The sequence below is a fragment of the Vigna umbellata genome, chromosome 3 (genome assembly GCF_029865625.1).
Source record: "Vigna umbellata cultivar VRB3 chromosome 3, Vumbellata_1.0, whole genome shotgun sequence".
NCBI classification, from domain to species: domain Eukaryota; kingdom Viridiplantae; phylum Streptophyta; class Magnoliopsida; order Fabales; family Fabaceae; genus Vigna; species Vigna umbellata.
Window position 1 is genome coordinate 17,520,565 of NC_142167.1, and position 16,578 is coordinate 17,537,142.

General features: G+C 30.0%; 1 protein-coding gene across 1 annotated transcript; it reads right to left on the minus strand.

Annotated features, from left to right (window-relative positions):
* Positions 1 to 9,794: 9,794 nt before the first annotated feature.
* Positions 9,795 to 12,224, minus strand: EXO70H6 (exocyst subunit exo70 family protein H6). Its single transcript, XM_047304915.2, has one exon. The coding sequence runs from the start codon at positions 11,861 to 11,863 to the stop codon at positions 10,010 to 10,012; it is 1,854 nt and encodes a 617-aa protein (XP_047160871.2). The 5' UTR covers positions 11,864 to 12,224; the 3' UTR covers positions 9,795 to 10,009.
* Positions 12,225 to 16,578: the final 4,354 nt, after the last annotated feature.

Genomic DNA, 16,578 nt, shown 5'->3' on the forward strand with positions numbered 1-16,578 from the left:
TTTCATTTCGATTACGTACCCGTCCTACCTTTTGACAATATATATATATACTTATTATTATTGTTTATGTAAAAGGAGTTAGTATGTAATTGGCGTTTTACTAATAGTTAAAGGAAAAAATGTGTATTAACTTTTACATTCATAATCTATATATATATATATATATATATATATATATATTATGCTACAGGTCATCATGCAGATATAATATTAATTTGAGGATTATTTTTATTGTAAAATTAAGTTTAGTAGAAAAAAAACTTAAGTAGTAACATCTGTAATGAGAGGACACTATGTCATCCAAAATGGAAAAGAGAAGCATGTTAGAGAACAAAAAGATGTAAGAAAAAAAAATTGAATGTGCTCAATTCTTATGCATACATGTGAGGGTGTCCCTTGTGATGGTGTGTAAAGGCTCGAAACCAATATTTATTGACTGTTTCTTGGGGACCAGAATAGATTTATTTAATTTAATTTTTGAAGTGATATAGGTACCTATTGGTATGGGGTTTTTACTATTTATTTGGTGTATTATATTGCAGGTGGAGACCATTTTGGACAGGGATAACTTTACTTTGGATGAACTTCTTGATGAGGACGAAATTATTCAGGAATGCAAAGCTCTCAATAGTCGCCTTATAAATTTGTAATCCTCTTCTTTTCTTCTATTACAAATATCTTTCATATGTGAAATTATTGTAGTTTATTATTTAGTGCATTATAATAAACTAAAATGTTTTGCATCCTATTATTATATTCTAGCTGGTCTTTTTCCATCCAATTAATTGGGAGTTTTGTTTTGGAATCCGGTTTTTTAAATCTTTTGTTGAATTTTTACTCTATACTTGTATTCCTATATTTGTTTAGGAAGTTATAATCTGAAATAAAAATACTTTATATGAGCGGCTGGTTATTCCTTCAGCTAGTTTTAGGTTGGAACTTATCCTTAGTATAAGAGATGAGTTGAACACTTTTCCAAGGGATCATCATCCTCATCTTCTGTGTTTATGATTTCATATATATATATATATATATATATATATATATATATATATATATATATATATATATATATATATATCTAGATATATATATATATATATATATATATATATGTATATATATATGCATATATATGTATATGTATGTATGTAGGTGAACCTAGTGCAAGTAGTGTTGAAATTGTGATTCCTGTATCCCACATAAAATCCAAAGCTCAGTTGTTAATTAAGCAATGAAAAACCTATAGATACTGTTACTCTTTATCCTTTGCCAACTGCACTTGCAGTGGAGATATTAACAATGATTCCTATGTTTGTTCATTTTTTATTTGTTTGGTTCTTATTATTGAGGCTTGCATACTTGATTGATATATACTGACATTTAGACTCTAGACCATATTGAGATTGCAGGCTTGTTTAGTTCATAAGTTCACAGTTTAAACTGTGATGTATCTTGTAATGAGATAATGTTTTATTTTAAATATTCAGACCTAAAAAACTAATACTTTCATCAAAATTCACATATGACTATGGTTTAAAGTTTAATGACTCTCAACTTTATTCAGACCTATTTTTCACTGAACCACTTGCTAGATCTTTTTGTTGAAGCACACTAGGTCATGATTTATTGAAGTCTAGCTCTGTAGTCTGTTAACTGTGGCTCTAGGTCATGATTTACAGAATGCACACTAGGTCATTCTGTAATGTTGTGCATTTCCCCTACTTCTGCCACTGTCATTATTATATAAACAGCCTTTGGTTGGCGTGATCACTCTATATATGCAATCGATAATTACCATGATTCTTAGAGGATTTTGCATTCGTTATTGGAGACCCAGTTATATAATTTGAGTTATATTATATTATTTTGAAAGACTGAAATGTAAGAAAGACATATCTCTAAGAATATGGCTAGATGTTTTTGCAAGCAATTAAAGTACCAGCGAACGCCGGGCTCGAACTAAGGTAGGCTCATTTGGCTTTTTACTAGAATGGTTGGCATGTAAATGTAATCAAAATTTGTTGGATTCTTTTGTTCCACTGTTGCTTTTAGACTCAAATTCTCCATTTTCCGATAACTTTTTCTCACTTGGATTACTTATGGTTTATATGGGGTGTAATTGATAGTGACAATGAAAAGTGTTAGTGGACATGAACCATATTGTCTTGTGCAATGTGTGGTATATTTATATTCTCATTCTACTCAGCAAAAACAATCAACTTGCTGATATGAAGGGTTAGGTTTTTGTATGACTAGTAAGATAGTAGCAATTAATTTTCACACACTTGTTTCTGGTGCAGAATTACATCCCTTCTGTTTTAGTGATTTTGAAACAGTCTTGTTGTTAGGTTGGTGAAGGGAAGGGATTAAACAGGGGTTTGGTTGATGGTCAAACCATGAGGTAAGCTGGTGGTGGTGTGTCTAAGCATCTGAGTAGGTTTCTAGTTTGGAAAACATATAACGCCGATTATGAATAGAACGAGACTTGGAATAGTCTTTCTTTCTCTAGGTTAATTAGTTTTCCTTTAGATGTTTAAGGTGCTATCTGATATAGTGTAAAGTTTAGAGAACCGTGGGAAATACTTGATGCAATTGATACAGGGGCTGATACGGTAACTAACAGGTGTGGCTAGTGTGCTTAGAAGTAATTAAGGCTATTATTAATCAACCTTACAAACTCATGGCAGTCGAACTTTGATCATCAGTTGTTTATATACTTGGTAGCAGTTTAGACTTGTTATGTGGAGGCCTGCCTTTTAGCTATTGAACTATACGTCTGACTTGGTAGGTTGTTAGAATTGATAAGAGTGAATTTGATTATTTTTTTATATATTATTTACAAAATGTGAGTACATGTAATTGAGTTTATTTTATTAATTTTTTTTTATATTATTTCAGCAAGCTCCTGATGCAAATGAGCCAGAGTCTCCTTTGGGTGCAAGACAATCATCTGATGGAAGTAACATTTAGGAAGTTTATGATATTGTTTTAGGATAAAACTATACCTAGTTTATTATGAATTGAGTAACATTTCTTTCTTTGTAACTACTTTTGTAATGAGATTACATTGACTTATAGTCTATCTTGATGTGACTATAAAATTGTTTCTCAATTTATTTTTCTAAATTTCTTTCTATTCAGGGGCTTTTGTTGTATGATATCTTTTTTTAATCAAATGAATCATATTTGTTTGGTATTTAATAATTTTAGAAAAAAATTAAATTTATTTAATTTTGAAATTGAAAAAAAAATGGAAATAGATAGTTATTATATATTTTAATAATCATCAAACAAAAAACGATATTATATATTTTAATAATCATTAAACAAAAAAGTGACAAAAATATAAAGGAGGTTAAAAACCCCCTCAAAATAATAGTCAGTAATAGAGGAGGTTTTTACCCTCCGCCGAAAAACCCCCGCAAATTGAATATATAGAGGAGGTTTTTACCCTCCGTAGAAAAACCCCCGCAAATTGAATATGATACCAGGGGGCGAAAAAAACCCCCGCAGATAATTTGTGGCGACTCAAACTGCGGGGGTTTGAAAAACCCCCGGAATTTATTTAGCGGAGGGTAAAAACCCCCGCAAATTGAAAAAAAAAAACCCCTCTAAATAAGCTTTTTTTTGTAGTGAATCACGATACAGTTCCATCGCTATTTCCAACTGCTAAATTTGACCTCCATTATTTCAATTTCTTACAGAACAAACGTACCATACATCTGCATTTTTTTTCCATAGCAGATTTATATCTGTATAGATAGATGGTTAAAGCAGTAGCATCATATAAGGAGAACAGAAATCATACTTTCTACACACGTAAATTTTTTTATATTTATTTGATATTATTTTTTATTTTAAAGTATACTAATTTACCTTTTTATAATTATTTTATTTTTATAATGTATATCAAATAAATATAAAATAATGACACATAATCTATTATAAAAAAAAATTTAAAAAATTTGTTAACCTATCATATTCTTGTTACATAATTGTTTAATCTGACTTAGTGTACAAGGACATGTTTTGATAAACTTTTAAAAAACTTTTACAAATGTGAAAATAATTTTTCACTTAAGTTTGACTTGTAAATTAAAATTAGTTTTTTCCTTTTTCGAAAAGTTGATGCAATAAATATTTTTCCAAATTTTAATTTATATGAAAGTCTCTTTTTTGTCTTGTTTCACGTGTGTACTTTAAAGTCCTACGTGTTTGAATTCAGTATTTACATGGCACCTTTTCCTTTAACGCTATAACTACTATAAACAAACATGAATTTACAAACTAGAGTTTCACTGATTATTTTTAAAGTTCATGAATAATTTCTTTTCATATTTTATTCCCACATAACCTATCTTAGAAATTATTACACTGATGTTTCTTCCTCGTAGTAATAATTATTTGAAAAATATTGTATTGTATATAGTTATGAGAAAGATTTATGCCAGTGAGATTCTCCCTTACACTATTCCGGAAAGTCCTTATTATTAGTTGAAAACTTATTAGAAGAGCCGAGAAAAGCACTTTTTGTATATACAGTAAGCACTTTTTGTATATACAGTAAGCACTTTTTGGTGAGTTCATTATTAGATTCTGGCTTCAATGGCACAGCCGAATTATTGGATGAAAATTTGTAGATATTTTCAACTAATTCTCATATTTTTTTCAGGTTCTTTCAGAGATTCAAATTTGTGATTATGAACTGGCTATCATATTAATGACAGGAATAAGTTTATTCAATGTCATCAAAATTATTTAAATATTTATTTAAAGTCTTGTGATAATTAGAGAAAAAACTAAATCAAATTATATATTTGAATACAAATTTTATTTTATAAATAAAAATTTGATAGAATTAAATTAATTTTAAAGTTTAATTTTTAATATAATATTAGAATTCTAAGTTAGAATTGTATTATATAAATGGATTATGTAGATAGTTTTAAAGTTTATTTTTTAATATAATATTACAGTAATAAATTAAAATTTATCTTAATAAAATTTATGTTTGTTTGATATATTATATTTTATTAAACTATCTATTAATATTTAGTTATACATATATGTATTGAAAATCTTATTTCGATTAAAGATAAAACTAATTTATTATATATATATATATATATATATTGATTTTTAGAATTGAATTAGGTTTAAAATTTAATTTTTAATATCATTTAAATAAAACAGAAACAAATATAAGATTATATGATCATAAACTCATGAAAATAATGTAATTAATAGAAAAGAAATGAAGAATGAAAAAGTTAATCGGAAACTTTTGTAATGTTAAAAGAAGAAACTCAATCCGAAAGACTAAAATGTAAGATAAAAATAGTTTATAAATATTAAAAGATTTTCCAAGATATTAATATAAAGAATTTGAGTGTATGTAAGAAGTGGATGCATGAGTGGTGACAGCTGTGTGATGAAGAAGAAACAAAGAGAGAGCTTTTGAGTTTTAATACGAAAGGAACGTGACGAGTATTAAAGAAGAGGTGCCGTGAATTGCATTAATTACCTTTTGCAGAAAAAGGTCCAACAATCACAAAAAATGTCCAATTTTACATAAAAGATTATTAATTTGGATTTTAAAAGAAATACTATGTAAATAATTAACTAGTGTTTTGGAATAATGACTTGTAAAATAGAAGTGTGATTTAATTTCTTTTAAAAAAAGTGATATTATGTTTATAAGTAAAAGTTTAACATTTTTTTTAATTTACATTAATCTCATTTTCTATAAGCACAACTTTTAAAAAAAATCATTAAAATTATGTTTGCAAACAAGAGATTACACTATTTTTTAATTTAACATTTTAATTTAATATGAAAATGAAATAATCAATTTTGAAAATATAACTTCTTTATACAGTCGTAACCAATTATTTTAGTGAATTTTCAAGAAAATAATTACTTTTAATTAGGAAAATAAATAAAACAATTTAAAATTGAAAAGGTGAGACCAACAAGTTGTTGATCCAAAGTTTTTTTTTCTTAAATGATGTTTTAATTTCAGTATTATAGATAAAAATGGGATTATGAATAGAGATTTTGCTAACAACTTGTCAAAAAAATTTACGTTGAAGAATAACTAGCTACGTAGTGCTCGTTTTATTCTTTCTAATTGGTTAAAATTAATGAAACTACAAAATCATAAATATGATTTGGGTTGTTTGTTATATTACTTTATATTCAGCTGATAAATTCAAAAATTAAAAAGCACTTTTGGATTGTCGAACACACTCAAATTAGTGGGTTCAGGGGTCATGCGTCAGGCGACACTTTTCCAGCTTTAGGCACCACCTAGTTTTTCTAATCAGTATCATCTTGGGAAATATGGGATTCCTACTTTGTTAACCGTTGGATCAAGCTAAAATTTTGACAAGAAAAAATTAACCTTGTGAGTAATATGGTGAAACTTATTAGCAATGGCTCTAGAGAAGTGAAACTATTGGACGTGGATTGACAATGGTTCTATAAAAGTGATACTATAGGACATGGTAGGAACATAAGCCCTTAGTCGAGGTCTAAGGAGAATGATTGGTCATCCCCAACGAAGGACTTAAGGAACCGAAAGTTATGTTATTGATCCCACGGTGGACAACAATATTTCAATCCTAAGTTCGTCGAGTGACATCGTTGAAGTCAATCATCATACATAGTGAGATTTCATGTTTGTTGGACATATTGTTCTACCCGTTATCGCGCCGTTATCAGACCATCCATTGATGTCTAGTCGTCCTATGCACAAGACATATCTAACTCAACGTGAGAGAGATGTGTTGAAAGTCTCACATCGACTAAAGATAATGTAATTTTAAAAAAAAATATATATATATATATATATATATATATATATATATAAAGTGCAAACTTCATCTTATAAGATGATTTTATGAAATTGAGTTAGACTTAAATTTTTCTTTCGGACATTCTAAAAAATAATTATGAAATATCTTATTTTATTAGTTTTATCCCACTAAAATAAATATTATCAAATATAATTTATTTGAATTTTATTTTGTCATGACTTCAAACTAATGTAACTTCTAAACGCTTCTATAAAATATATTTATTAAATAAGATAGAACGCGCAACATTATTATTTTCGATCAATTGTGAGCAGAGAAGATATTCAAAAGAGTGTGTTTAAATTTTGCTACTAATACATACCACACTACGCCGCCAAGATTATTTGCAACATTTTCTTTTTCTTTTCATGAGAATAATATTTTTTTATGAAAAATAAAATATTAGTATAACGTAACCAACATTCACAGTACTAATAAGACATACTATAGTCTGTCATATAATTCTATTGATATAAAAAGGAATATATGTATTATTAATACGTGAAATGTTGGTATGATGAGTTGTTTTATCACTGTCGAAATTCGATATTGATACTTTTTATTATTATTAAGCAAAAATTATACAAACAAAGGGATCAATCTCATTGTTAACATTTTTACGTTTTTAGTAAATAACTAATATTTTGGAACTGTAACCTTATGGCTTTATTTTAACAAAGGTATTCCGATACATAAATAGGTTATTATGTGTGACTATTTAAACAATGGTTATTGATTTTTCGACTAATCTATACTTATAAAAGAAATTTCTTTTTTGGTGTCTAAATTATTTTTAAAAAAAAGTTTTTATAAATTAAAATAATTATTTATCAATTTTACTGTTTTCTAAAATTTAACTGTATTTTCAATTTGACCACCTTTTTAATTTATTATTATTTTTTAATTATAAAATACCTATAAAATAAATGAAAATTATTTATAATAAAATCATAATTATTTATATTTAGCTTCAAAATTATAATAATAAAAAAAAATTTATTATGATAAATAAAATAAACATAAATATCGTGTTTTCACCAGTATTTTATATAACAAGTCAAGTTTCATTAACTCTAATAGTTTTTGCGTAACCATTAAATTGTAGGTTCCTTCATTGTTAAATAAAAATATTATCATCATAACTAATTAAAATTTTAAAAGAATGAAACCAAAGAAGCGATAATGAAAATATGAAACTATCAATGAAAGAAAGTGAAATTCATTACAACATTCACAATATAGGAGGAAGCTAGAAAATGAGTCCTGGCCCAATTTAATGGCTGTGTTATGGGCCGAATACTTGAAGAAGCAATCCGAAAGCAAAAATCTGCATTTGAAACGGGCACGAAAAATCTATTCCAGCCACGCTCCATCATACTGCAAGGATAAGAAAAGCTTTTCCCTGCATCTCTAACCATTTCTCCCACACTTCTAAATTTTTTTAAAATTTTAAAACTATTGCCCATAAAAAAATATTTAACTTAAAAGTAACCTTTTTTAAGTTTTTCTGTTTTTACATTTCAAAACATCCGCCTTTTGTGTTTCAAACAGATTTTGAAATCTATTAAAAAAATTTCAAAGGCTTTAATAAATTTTAAAATCTGTTCTGTTCAAACTAACGAAATTCAAAATTTGTTAAAAACATGAACAGATTTTAAAAATTATTGAAGAATTTTTGAAGACTTAAACAGATTTCAAAATTCGTTGAAATCATTAAAATTTCAAAATTTGTTGAATGTCTTAATAAATTTCAAAACCTACTATGGAGATGCAGTGATTACTCCTTACAAATTTTGAGAGTTATTTTTGAAAATAGGAGGTGTAAAAAGAAACATTTAGATGATCAGAGGGAGAAGTGTTATAAGCTTTGAATGGAAGCTCCGGTAAACGGAAACCCGATAAACAGCGGCAATAACTCTAACTGTCCTAAAGCAGCGAAATTCCTTATCGCATAAATAGCGACCTGCACGAATGGTGTAACGACTGTTCCGCTGTCTCTGATATGGACCCGGTGAAATTGAATTCTCCGTAAAGATGCGGAGTACCACCGGCTAGACGGTAACTATAGCTTCGCAGTAACAACCTTGATAGAGAAAAACACCCAAAAATAAAGGCCAGCCTCTTTAGTAATTTTTTCTGCTCAAAGTTCAACTTTCTTTCATTAGGGTATTTGTTTGTCTTGACGTACTTATTTTATAGAACTAAAAGAAAATTTAAAAATTATTTAGTTTGATGAAATGTTTTAAATTGGAGCAAGAATTGATTGTAATTCAGCCCAATGCTCCATGTATATTCATCGTCCAACCACTAAGCTCACTGGTTAATCTGAATCTAGGCTTCAAGAGATATTGGAACCTTGACCAAGGTAAAATAAACCAGATAAGAACTTTATATGGCCCTTTACGTAATAATAGTATGAAATTCTTCTAGCCAAAAGTATTTCGTTATAATTTCCAGCTTTTTAGCTTAAGCATTCAGAATTAAGTATATATGTTTGTAGTGAGAGATGTATTTTATAAGTTTTAATTAGTTGCTTTGTTATCTTTGCATATTAATTAATAAGTAACTAACAAGTCCTATAATAAGTTTATTCCTTTTCAAAACTTGATACCTCATCCTACGACTGATACATACTACCAACGATGAAGTACCTATATTTTAATGCGAGTTGTGTAATTAGGGTTCATTTTCTGTCTTGATGTTATAAGATCTAGATGTTTCAACATCTATTTAGCCACCTTAAAATAATAATATCTTAATATATTTTTTAATTAATCAATAGTGTTGATTAGTATTAGGATTTAGTTTTTTCTAGCCTCTCTGATTCCTTTCATACCAACAATGGATTACAGAAAATTCCTTGGACGTTACGCCTCTAAGGTCTTCCTTGAATCACTATATAAATTAAGAATAATATAAAGTAAAGCAATTAAATGAGCAAAAAAAGTGTAGTATTAATGTACCATCATCAAAAGAAAAAGAAAAAAAAGTGTAGCGTCCATGAACACGTTACAGATAGGAACATTCACTGTCTTGTCCTCATTCTATTTTCTCTCTCAGGACAGTTTTCTTAACGTTTAACTTAAATTACAAATAAAAATAATAAAAATGGAATATAAAGTCGTCAGTGATCGGCGACGTTCTCAAGTTCACCGCCGATTAGAGCGATGGGAAGACGACGTCGTTGACGAAGAATGTGAGGAGACACTGCCCGAATCTCCATTCCCGCACAAAATGTTGGACAAGTTTTTCTCAATATCTTCGGGCAAAATAAACCGAAAGGACTTTGACCCGACCCGATTCTTCTCGTAAAATTCGCTGTACTTTTGCATCAGCTTCGAACCTATCGAGCCTTTGATTTCGTCTCTCAATTTCGGGTCGGATACCACCCACGACGACTGTTTTCTGCACGTTTCATGAAACGCAGCGTCGAACTTCATGAAATGGGTCCTTGCCTGCTCCGCCTTCACCTCCGCCGCTGGATTTTCCGGTAACGACGCGAACACCTTGCTCCACCCGACGCGCTCGTACTTGGACGCGTACTCAGTAACCTTTAACTCGTGCTTCGCCAACCACTCCTCTCCGAGAAGGAACCCTAGGTTCGATCTGCGCACCTTACTCACGACGTATTGCATGTTGTTAGCCAGAAACAGGTATGAAAGCTCTACGTTCTTGTAGAATTCCGCTTTGCCGTCGAGCTTGCACAGCACAACGAGAATGAGCCACGCGATTTTCTCGGATAACTCCGACGCCGGCGGGTTTTCGTCACGCATCGGGCTACGGTAGTAAGACTCCGGCAACGGCGATTGCGGCAAATCAGGGATTATATCAACCAACACCCCGCTGTAATCGGCGAGGAAAGTTAGGTAGTTCATCACGTAGCGCGTGAGAGGGTGGACCCCACCACCAGGGACCGTTGTCTTGGAGGAGTCCTTCTGAATCGCGGTTTCGAAGTCCGTTAGCATCGTTCTAACGGCTTCCCCGAGTTTCACCATGGACGTAATGGCCTGTAAGCGAATGGCAGACGTGGATTCGAAAGAGAATACGGATTCGATCCGAGTCCACCGGTCAGAGATCGCTTCGTACAAATCCAACGTCCTGAACATTTTTTCCGGTGATTTCTTGCACTTCGCCACCATTTCGGGGAATCCGAACAGGGAAAAGGCGCCGTCTTTGGTGATTTCAGCGAAACAGGATTCGGAGATCCTCTTTTCGGGATTCGAGGAGAAGACGTGGTCAGCGAGGATTCTCTCGCCGTGGAAGAGAGTTCCAACGGCGACTTTAACAGCGTTCAACCATTTCTTGATCTTCAACTCGAGAACCTCCCAGTCCAGTTTCTGAACCCGAGCGAGGCTCAATTTTTCCACTCCGAGATGGTACAGCGCTTCGTCGACAATAGATTTTCTCATGAGGATGTAAACTTGGACGCACTCTTTCCCGTAGCCCGAGGAAATCATGCAATCCGCAATGGCTTTCAAATCCTCCATGGCGAGCATTGACACACGCTCGGTCTCGGAGATGCGGAAGTCATCCTCGGAGGCTGTGATTTCGTCGTCGTAATCGGAAACGTACTCAGAGACGCTGCTGCGGAGATCAATGGAGGAGCGCGCGGAGACAGTTTCAGGATCCAGGTGGTCTCTGTTGGAGGAAAGAATCTGGTAGAACTCTCTCTGAAGCGTCTTCATGGCGAGTTGCATGAGGAACTGAGCGCGCACAAGAGTGGCGGAGGTGGAATCCTGTGCGACGAAGTACTGCATAGCGGATTGTAGTCCCTTTACAGCGTCAAGGTACCTTCTGGCTTCCTGGCGCGTGCCGCTGAAAAGCGGCGTTCCGAGTTTGGAATCGTCCCATTTGGTTACGAGAGCCTCTGCGATTTGTATGTTCTGTTCCATTAAGGAGTCTGAAAATGTGCGGAGAGGGGAGGGAGGTGGTTGTGATGAGGTGGAAGATGAAGGAGAAGACGATGGCCTGAAGAAAATGCTTCTCATTCCTTTTCTCGGCATTTTGTTGTGTGAGTGATGAATTGATGACGATTAATGGCTTTAAGTTCAGTTAACGTGTGTTGGTTTCTTCACAGGGTCAGTCTTGAACTGAGTTGTTGCAGAGGAGAAGAAGAGAGAGAGAATGATGGAGAAGTTTAGTTTGTGGGTGTGAGAAGCGTGAGGGATTTAAATAGACGAGCGTTTGACTAATTGGGGTTGACTTTTCTGTGGTTGGGTTCTGTGGATGGGACTGAAAGCGTAATAGCTTGCGTTGGATGGATTTTTTAACGCGGTAAGGTAACAATGTTGCAATGCTAATACTCTCCTCCTGCTCCTGTGTTCCACGAAGATGCCAACAAGATTCATCAATTAGCCACAGGCTTACCTCATTTAAATCATGAATTACTATTTTTCAACCTCAAATCAAATCGTCCTTTCTTGTTGCTCACATAATCACAACAAAATTAAGCACTTATTTCCAAAACTAAATTCAAACCAAAATTGTTTCCGCGTTCACCAACACCTACAAATTTTCAGTTTTGCACTCAAATCTTTTATTTTCCTTTTTAAAATTCTTTCAACTTTGGAAACGGGTAACAGTGTTTTAGGAAAAACCATTCCTTTCGTACAGTTGTTTTTACACGCAGAACTTCATTACTCATCATATCCAGCTACGAACTCTTTGGAATAGTTTCTAAGAAATGAAACGTTACTAAATAAAAGTTCACTTCACATAATAACAACTTAAATAATAATAACAACAACAATAATTTTTCTTCTTGCCGAATTTGATTGAGGTCTCTTCCAAGTAAATTATAAAGCTTTCAAGAGTCACGACGTTGTCTTTTGATGAAAATTGAGTGTTATAAGAAGATGGAGTGTGAAAATTGAATAAGTGCTCTTTTAGTAAAATATTGCATTTTTGTATGAATTTGTAGGATCGAGAGATTAATCTTTTTGACGTGATTTTTTTGTTTTTCGATGCTGGAATTGAGTGTTCTATTCGCTTGGACTCTGTTGACTTCTGTATGTCGTTCAGTGCTCTTGATGGAGGAAGTACCTGCAAAAGGCACTCTAACGCCTAAGTTAGAAGCGATTTTGTGAATTTTTATCACAATTTAGTATTTAAGTCCTGATGGGACGTAAGTAGAACGTAGTGGAGTCAGTTGAACGTATCTGGCATTTGGCCATATCATTGTATTTTAACCGTCTCCTGGACTTTTTGCCCAATAATGATTTAAACGATGGCCTAATTATGATCCAACATCATTTAAGCTAGTTGAACTTAGTTAGTGTAGCGTCTAGACCAAACGATCCTGGATGGTAATTGTTCAGCCCATACTCTATACGATACAACATCCAAATAATTAAGTCTTATATAATAGTCTCTTGTGAATTACATGTATTGATGAATAATTAATATAATTTTATATATTGAATTATAGGTTATGTATATGATATTCTTTTTGTAAATTAATTTATCCTCCTTTGTACTGTACTTGTGTTTTTTTTATATGTTTTTTTGTAATGATAACCTTTATTAATGTGAGCTGATAAAGAAACATGAGTCGACCTATCTCATGATAATGTTGTTATTGCAGTTTCATTATACGTTAATTTTTTCTTATTCTTCAAATCTTATGAAATGCTCTAAATTTTTTTGTTTTACCATAATTTTCTTGAAACTATACATCTTTGTATCTTTTGTTTTTATAATTATATTTTAAGATAATTGTAATTATAATTATCTAGATAATAAATTATTTGTTTTAAATATTATTATGAGATGTTTTATTTTATTAGTTTTATATTATTAAAATAAGATGTTACAATATATATTAAAATTGATATTTTAATGAAAGGTGTTGTAAGAGTTTTTCTTGTAAAATGTGTAGTAATATTTTTGAAAATTTTAAATGTTTTATTTAGTTTTTTTTATTGTATTGTAGATAACATAAATTCTTTCTTTTGAAATTAAAATACATTTAACTGATATAATTTTTTTGTATAATTCCACGTTCCGAGCAATTTACAAATACAGGTCATATAAAATAAACATTTAGAATGTGAGCTTAGAAAAGAATAACATGGATGCACGCATCTTCTATTAGAAGAAATATCTCTTATTTTGCTTTGATTTCTCTTTCTCGTCTTTTCTGTAATCCCTTTTTCACGCGTTATTTTTCTCTGTTCCTTCTATTTTTATGATGAAAAAACTAATTGTCCTATTCAAATAAGACAAAAAAACATAATGAGTTTAAATCGTCTATGTAATAAAGTATTTAGAAAGAACAACTAATGGAAAATGGAAAGTAATTTAAATTCAAAATCTTCAAATTTATCATACAACCATGTTTTTATATTTTCCAAAAAATTAGAAAAAAAAAACTAAACACTTTGATCGTTTCAAAAATGTTATATTTTAGTTTTTTTTAATTTTAAAAGTAATAATAATATTTTAAAAAAGTTAAGTTTCATTAATTAATGTTTCCACAATTTCTCCTTATTAAAATAACCTTATTTAATCTTTACATATCTTACCTTAGAGGGCCATTTAGGCTAAAAATAAAATTGCATCCATTCCAAAATATTAAATTTTTAAATGAAAACCCTTTTAACTGGTATAAACAATTTTCTTAATAAAAACTCTATTTATTATACATAACAGTAATCAATACAGAGAAAAACTATTATAAAATTAGGAAAATTGTAATTAAATCTCAATAGATTTTTTTTAAATCGTTGTTTCATAAGTTTAAAAAATTTATCATTTTAAAATAATGAATGTAAAAATAAATATTTACTAAATGGTTCTTAATGACGCGTAATAATCTTAAACCTCAACGGCTAGAACGGAGTAGGTGACATTTATTAAAAGTAAATTTTACTAAGTGTAATTAAATATTGTACGATCATAGTATTTATAAGGAAAAAAAATTAAGATAGAAATTTAAATATTTCACAAATCTGAGAAAGGCCAATCAATGTAAGCCTTTAATACTAAAATGTCGATTAATTAAAAAAATTAGATTATGTTAGGCTTAAATAGGATTTTTTACTCTAAAATATTATTAAATTTGTTTTCATCTTTAATAAAACATGAATTTGTTTTTTATAATGTCTTTTTAAGTTATTTTATTTCACAGTTTAAATTAGTTTGGAAAAATAAAATAAAATTTCTATTAAAGGCGAAAAAAGCGTTAAAGAAATTTGTCAGAGACAGAAAGAAAAATCAAGAAAAAAGGAATATTCTTAACTATTGATTTTATATATTGAAAATCGCGCTTGAGCATATAAGAGTTTAATTTTTATATTATTTTACTATAAAGAGGTAAATTATCGTTGACATATTTTAAATAATAAAAAATAGAAAATGAATATGAACTAACTTATAATTAAATACAAATATAGTAATTGGTTTAATGTCTCAATAGGTCCCTATTTTTGTTCAGAATTTGAAATAGGTCCATTTATTTTTTGGCGTTTATTTTTTGACGTCTCAATTGGGTCCTTATTTTTGTTAATTTTATGCAAATAAATCCTTTCGTCAATCTCATCAAACGGCATTAATGAATGTGTGACGTGGCCTTACACGTGTCAATACTGTCCTCAGGCCACGTCACAATTCATTAACGTCGTTTGATGAAATTGACGGAAATGATTTATTTACATCAAATTAACAAAAATAAAGACCCAATTGAGACGCCAAAAAATAAAGGGACCTATTTCAAATTTTGAACAAAAATAGGGACCTATTGAGACATTAAACCTATAGTAATTATACCATTCCCTCCTTATATACAACTTTAAATGGCTTATGAATACTGTGTAACTTTAAAAAGAATTGACAGAGACACATAATCTTTTATGTGGGGAGTGTACAGATAAAAAATTATATTAATAATATTTTAAGAATATGTTAACTCCTCACATAAACACAAATATATTAATCATAGTCCATTAAATATAATTAAATTTTCTTTTTCATTAATAACCTTTTTATTTAACATCACTAATTTAAACTATAAACTACAAAGTAAAACTATCACATTATCTTCACAACATACTCAAATGGTGTTAAGATTTTACATCTTCAATAATAAAAAAGTTTTCACAACATAATATGATTTCAATATATTATATCACGTCAAAAATCATTACATCATTACATGATTTCAATACATTTGATAACATTTGGTTTGAAAAAATAATTAACTTTAATTGGAGTCATATCTTTAATTTTTTCGAAAAAGTTATCATTTAACACAATTTCACTTTAATGACAAAAAAAAATGTTTCAGCATCACATGATTTCTTTCTTAATTTTTTTTTTAAATTTATAGCAATCTAGTAATTTCACAAATTAATTACCTTGTTACGATAAAAATAAAAATAAAAACTCTATTATTTCTCAACATATTTCAAGTACTTTTAACTTCTTTTATTAGTTGAAAAAACAATTTAATTAACACTGTTTGGAAATAAATTTGAGTAGAAGCTTCTAGTGTTTTATAATGCTACTTAAAATAACGCTTCTATTCACTTTAGAGTAAGTTTTCTTTTCCTTAAATATTAAATTTATTTTTCTCTGAAATTGCATGTGAAATCTAAATGATTAGATTAATTTATGCTAGTTCTTAGTTGTGTTTTGTTTCTGAAGTAAAGATGAAGAAGTTAACAGATATATATATATATATATATATATATACACTCCATTAAAAAAGATAATGTTGATT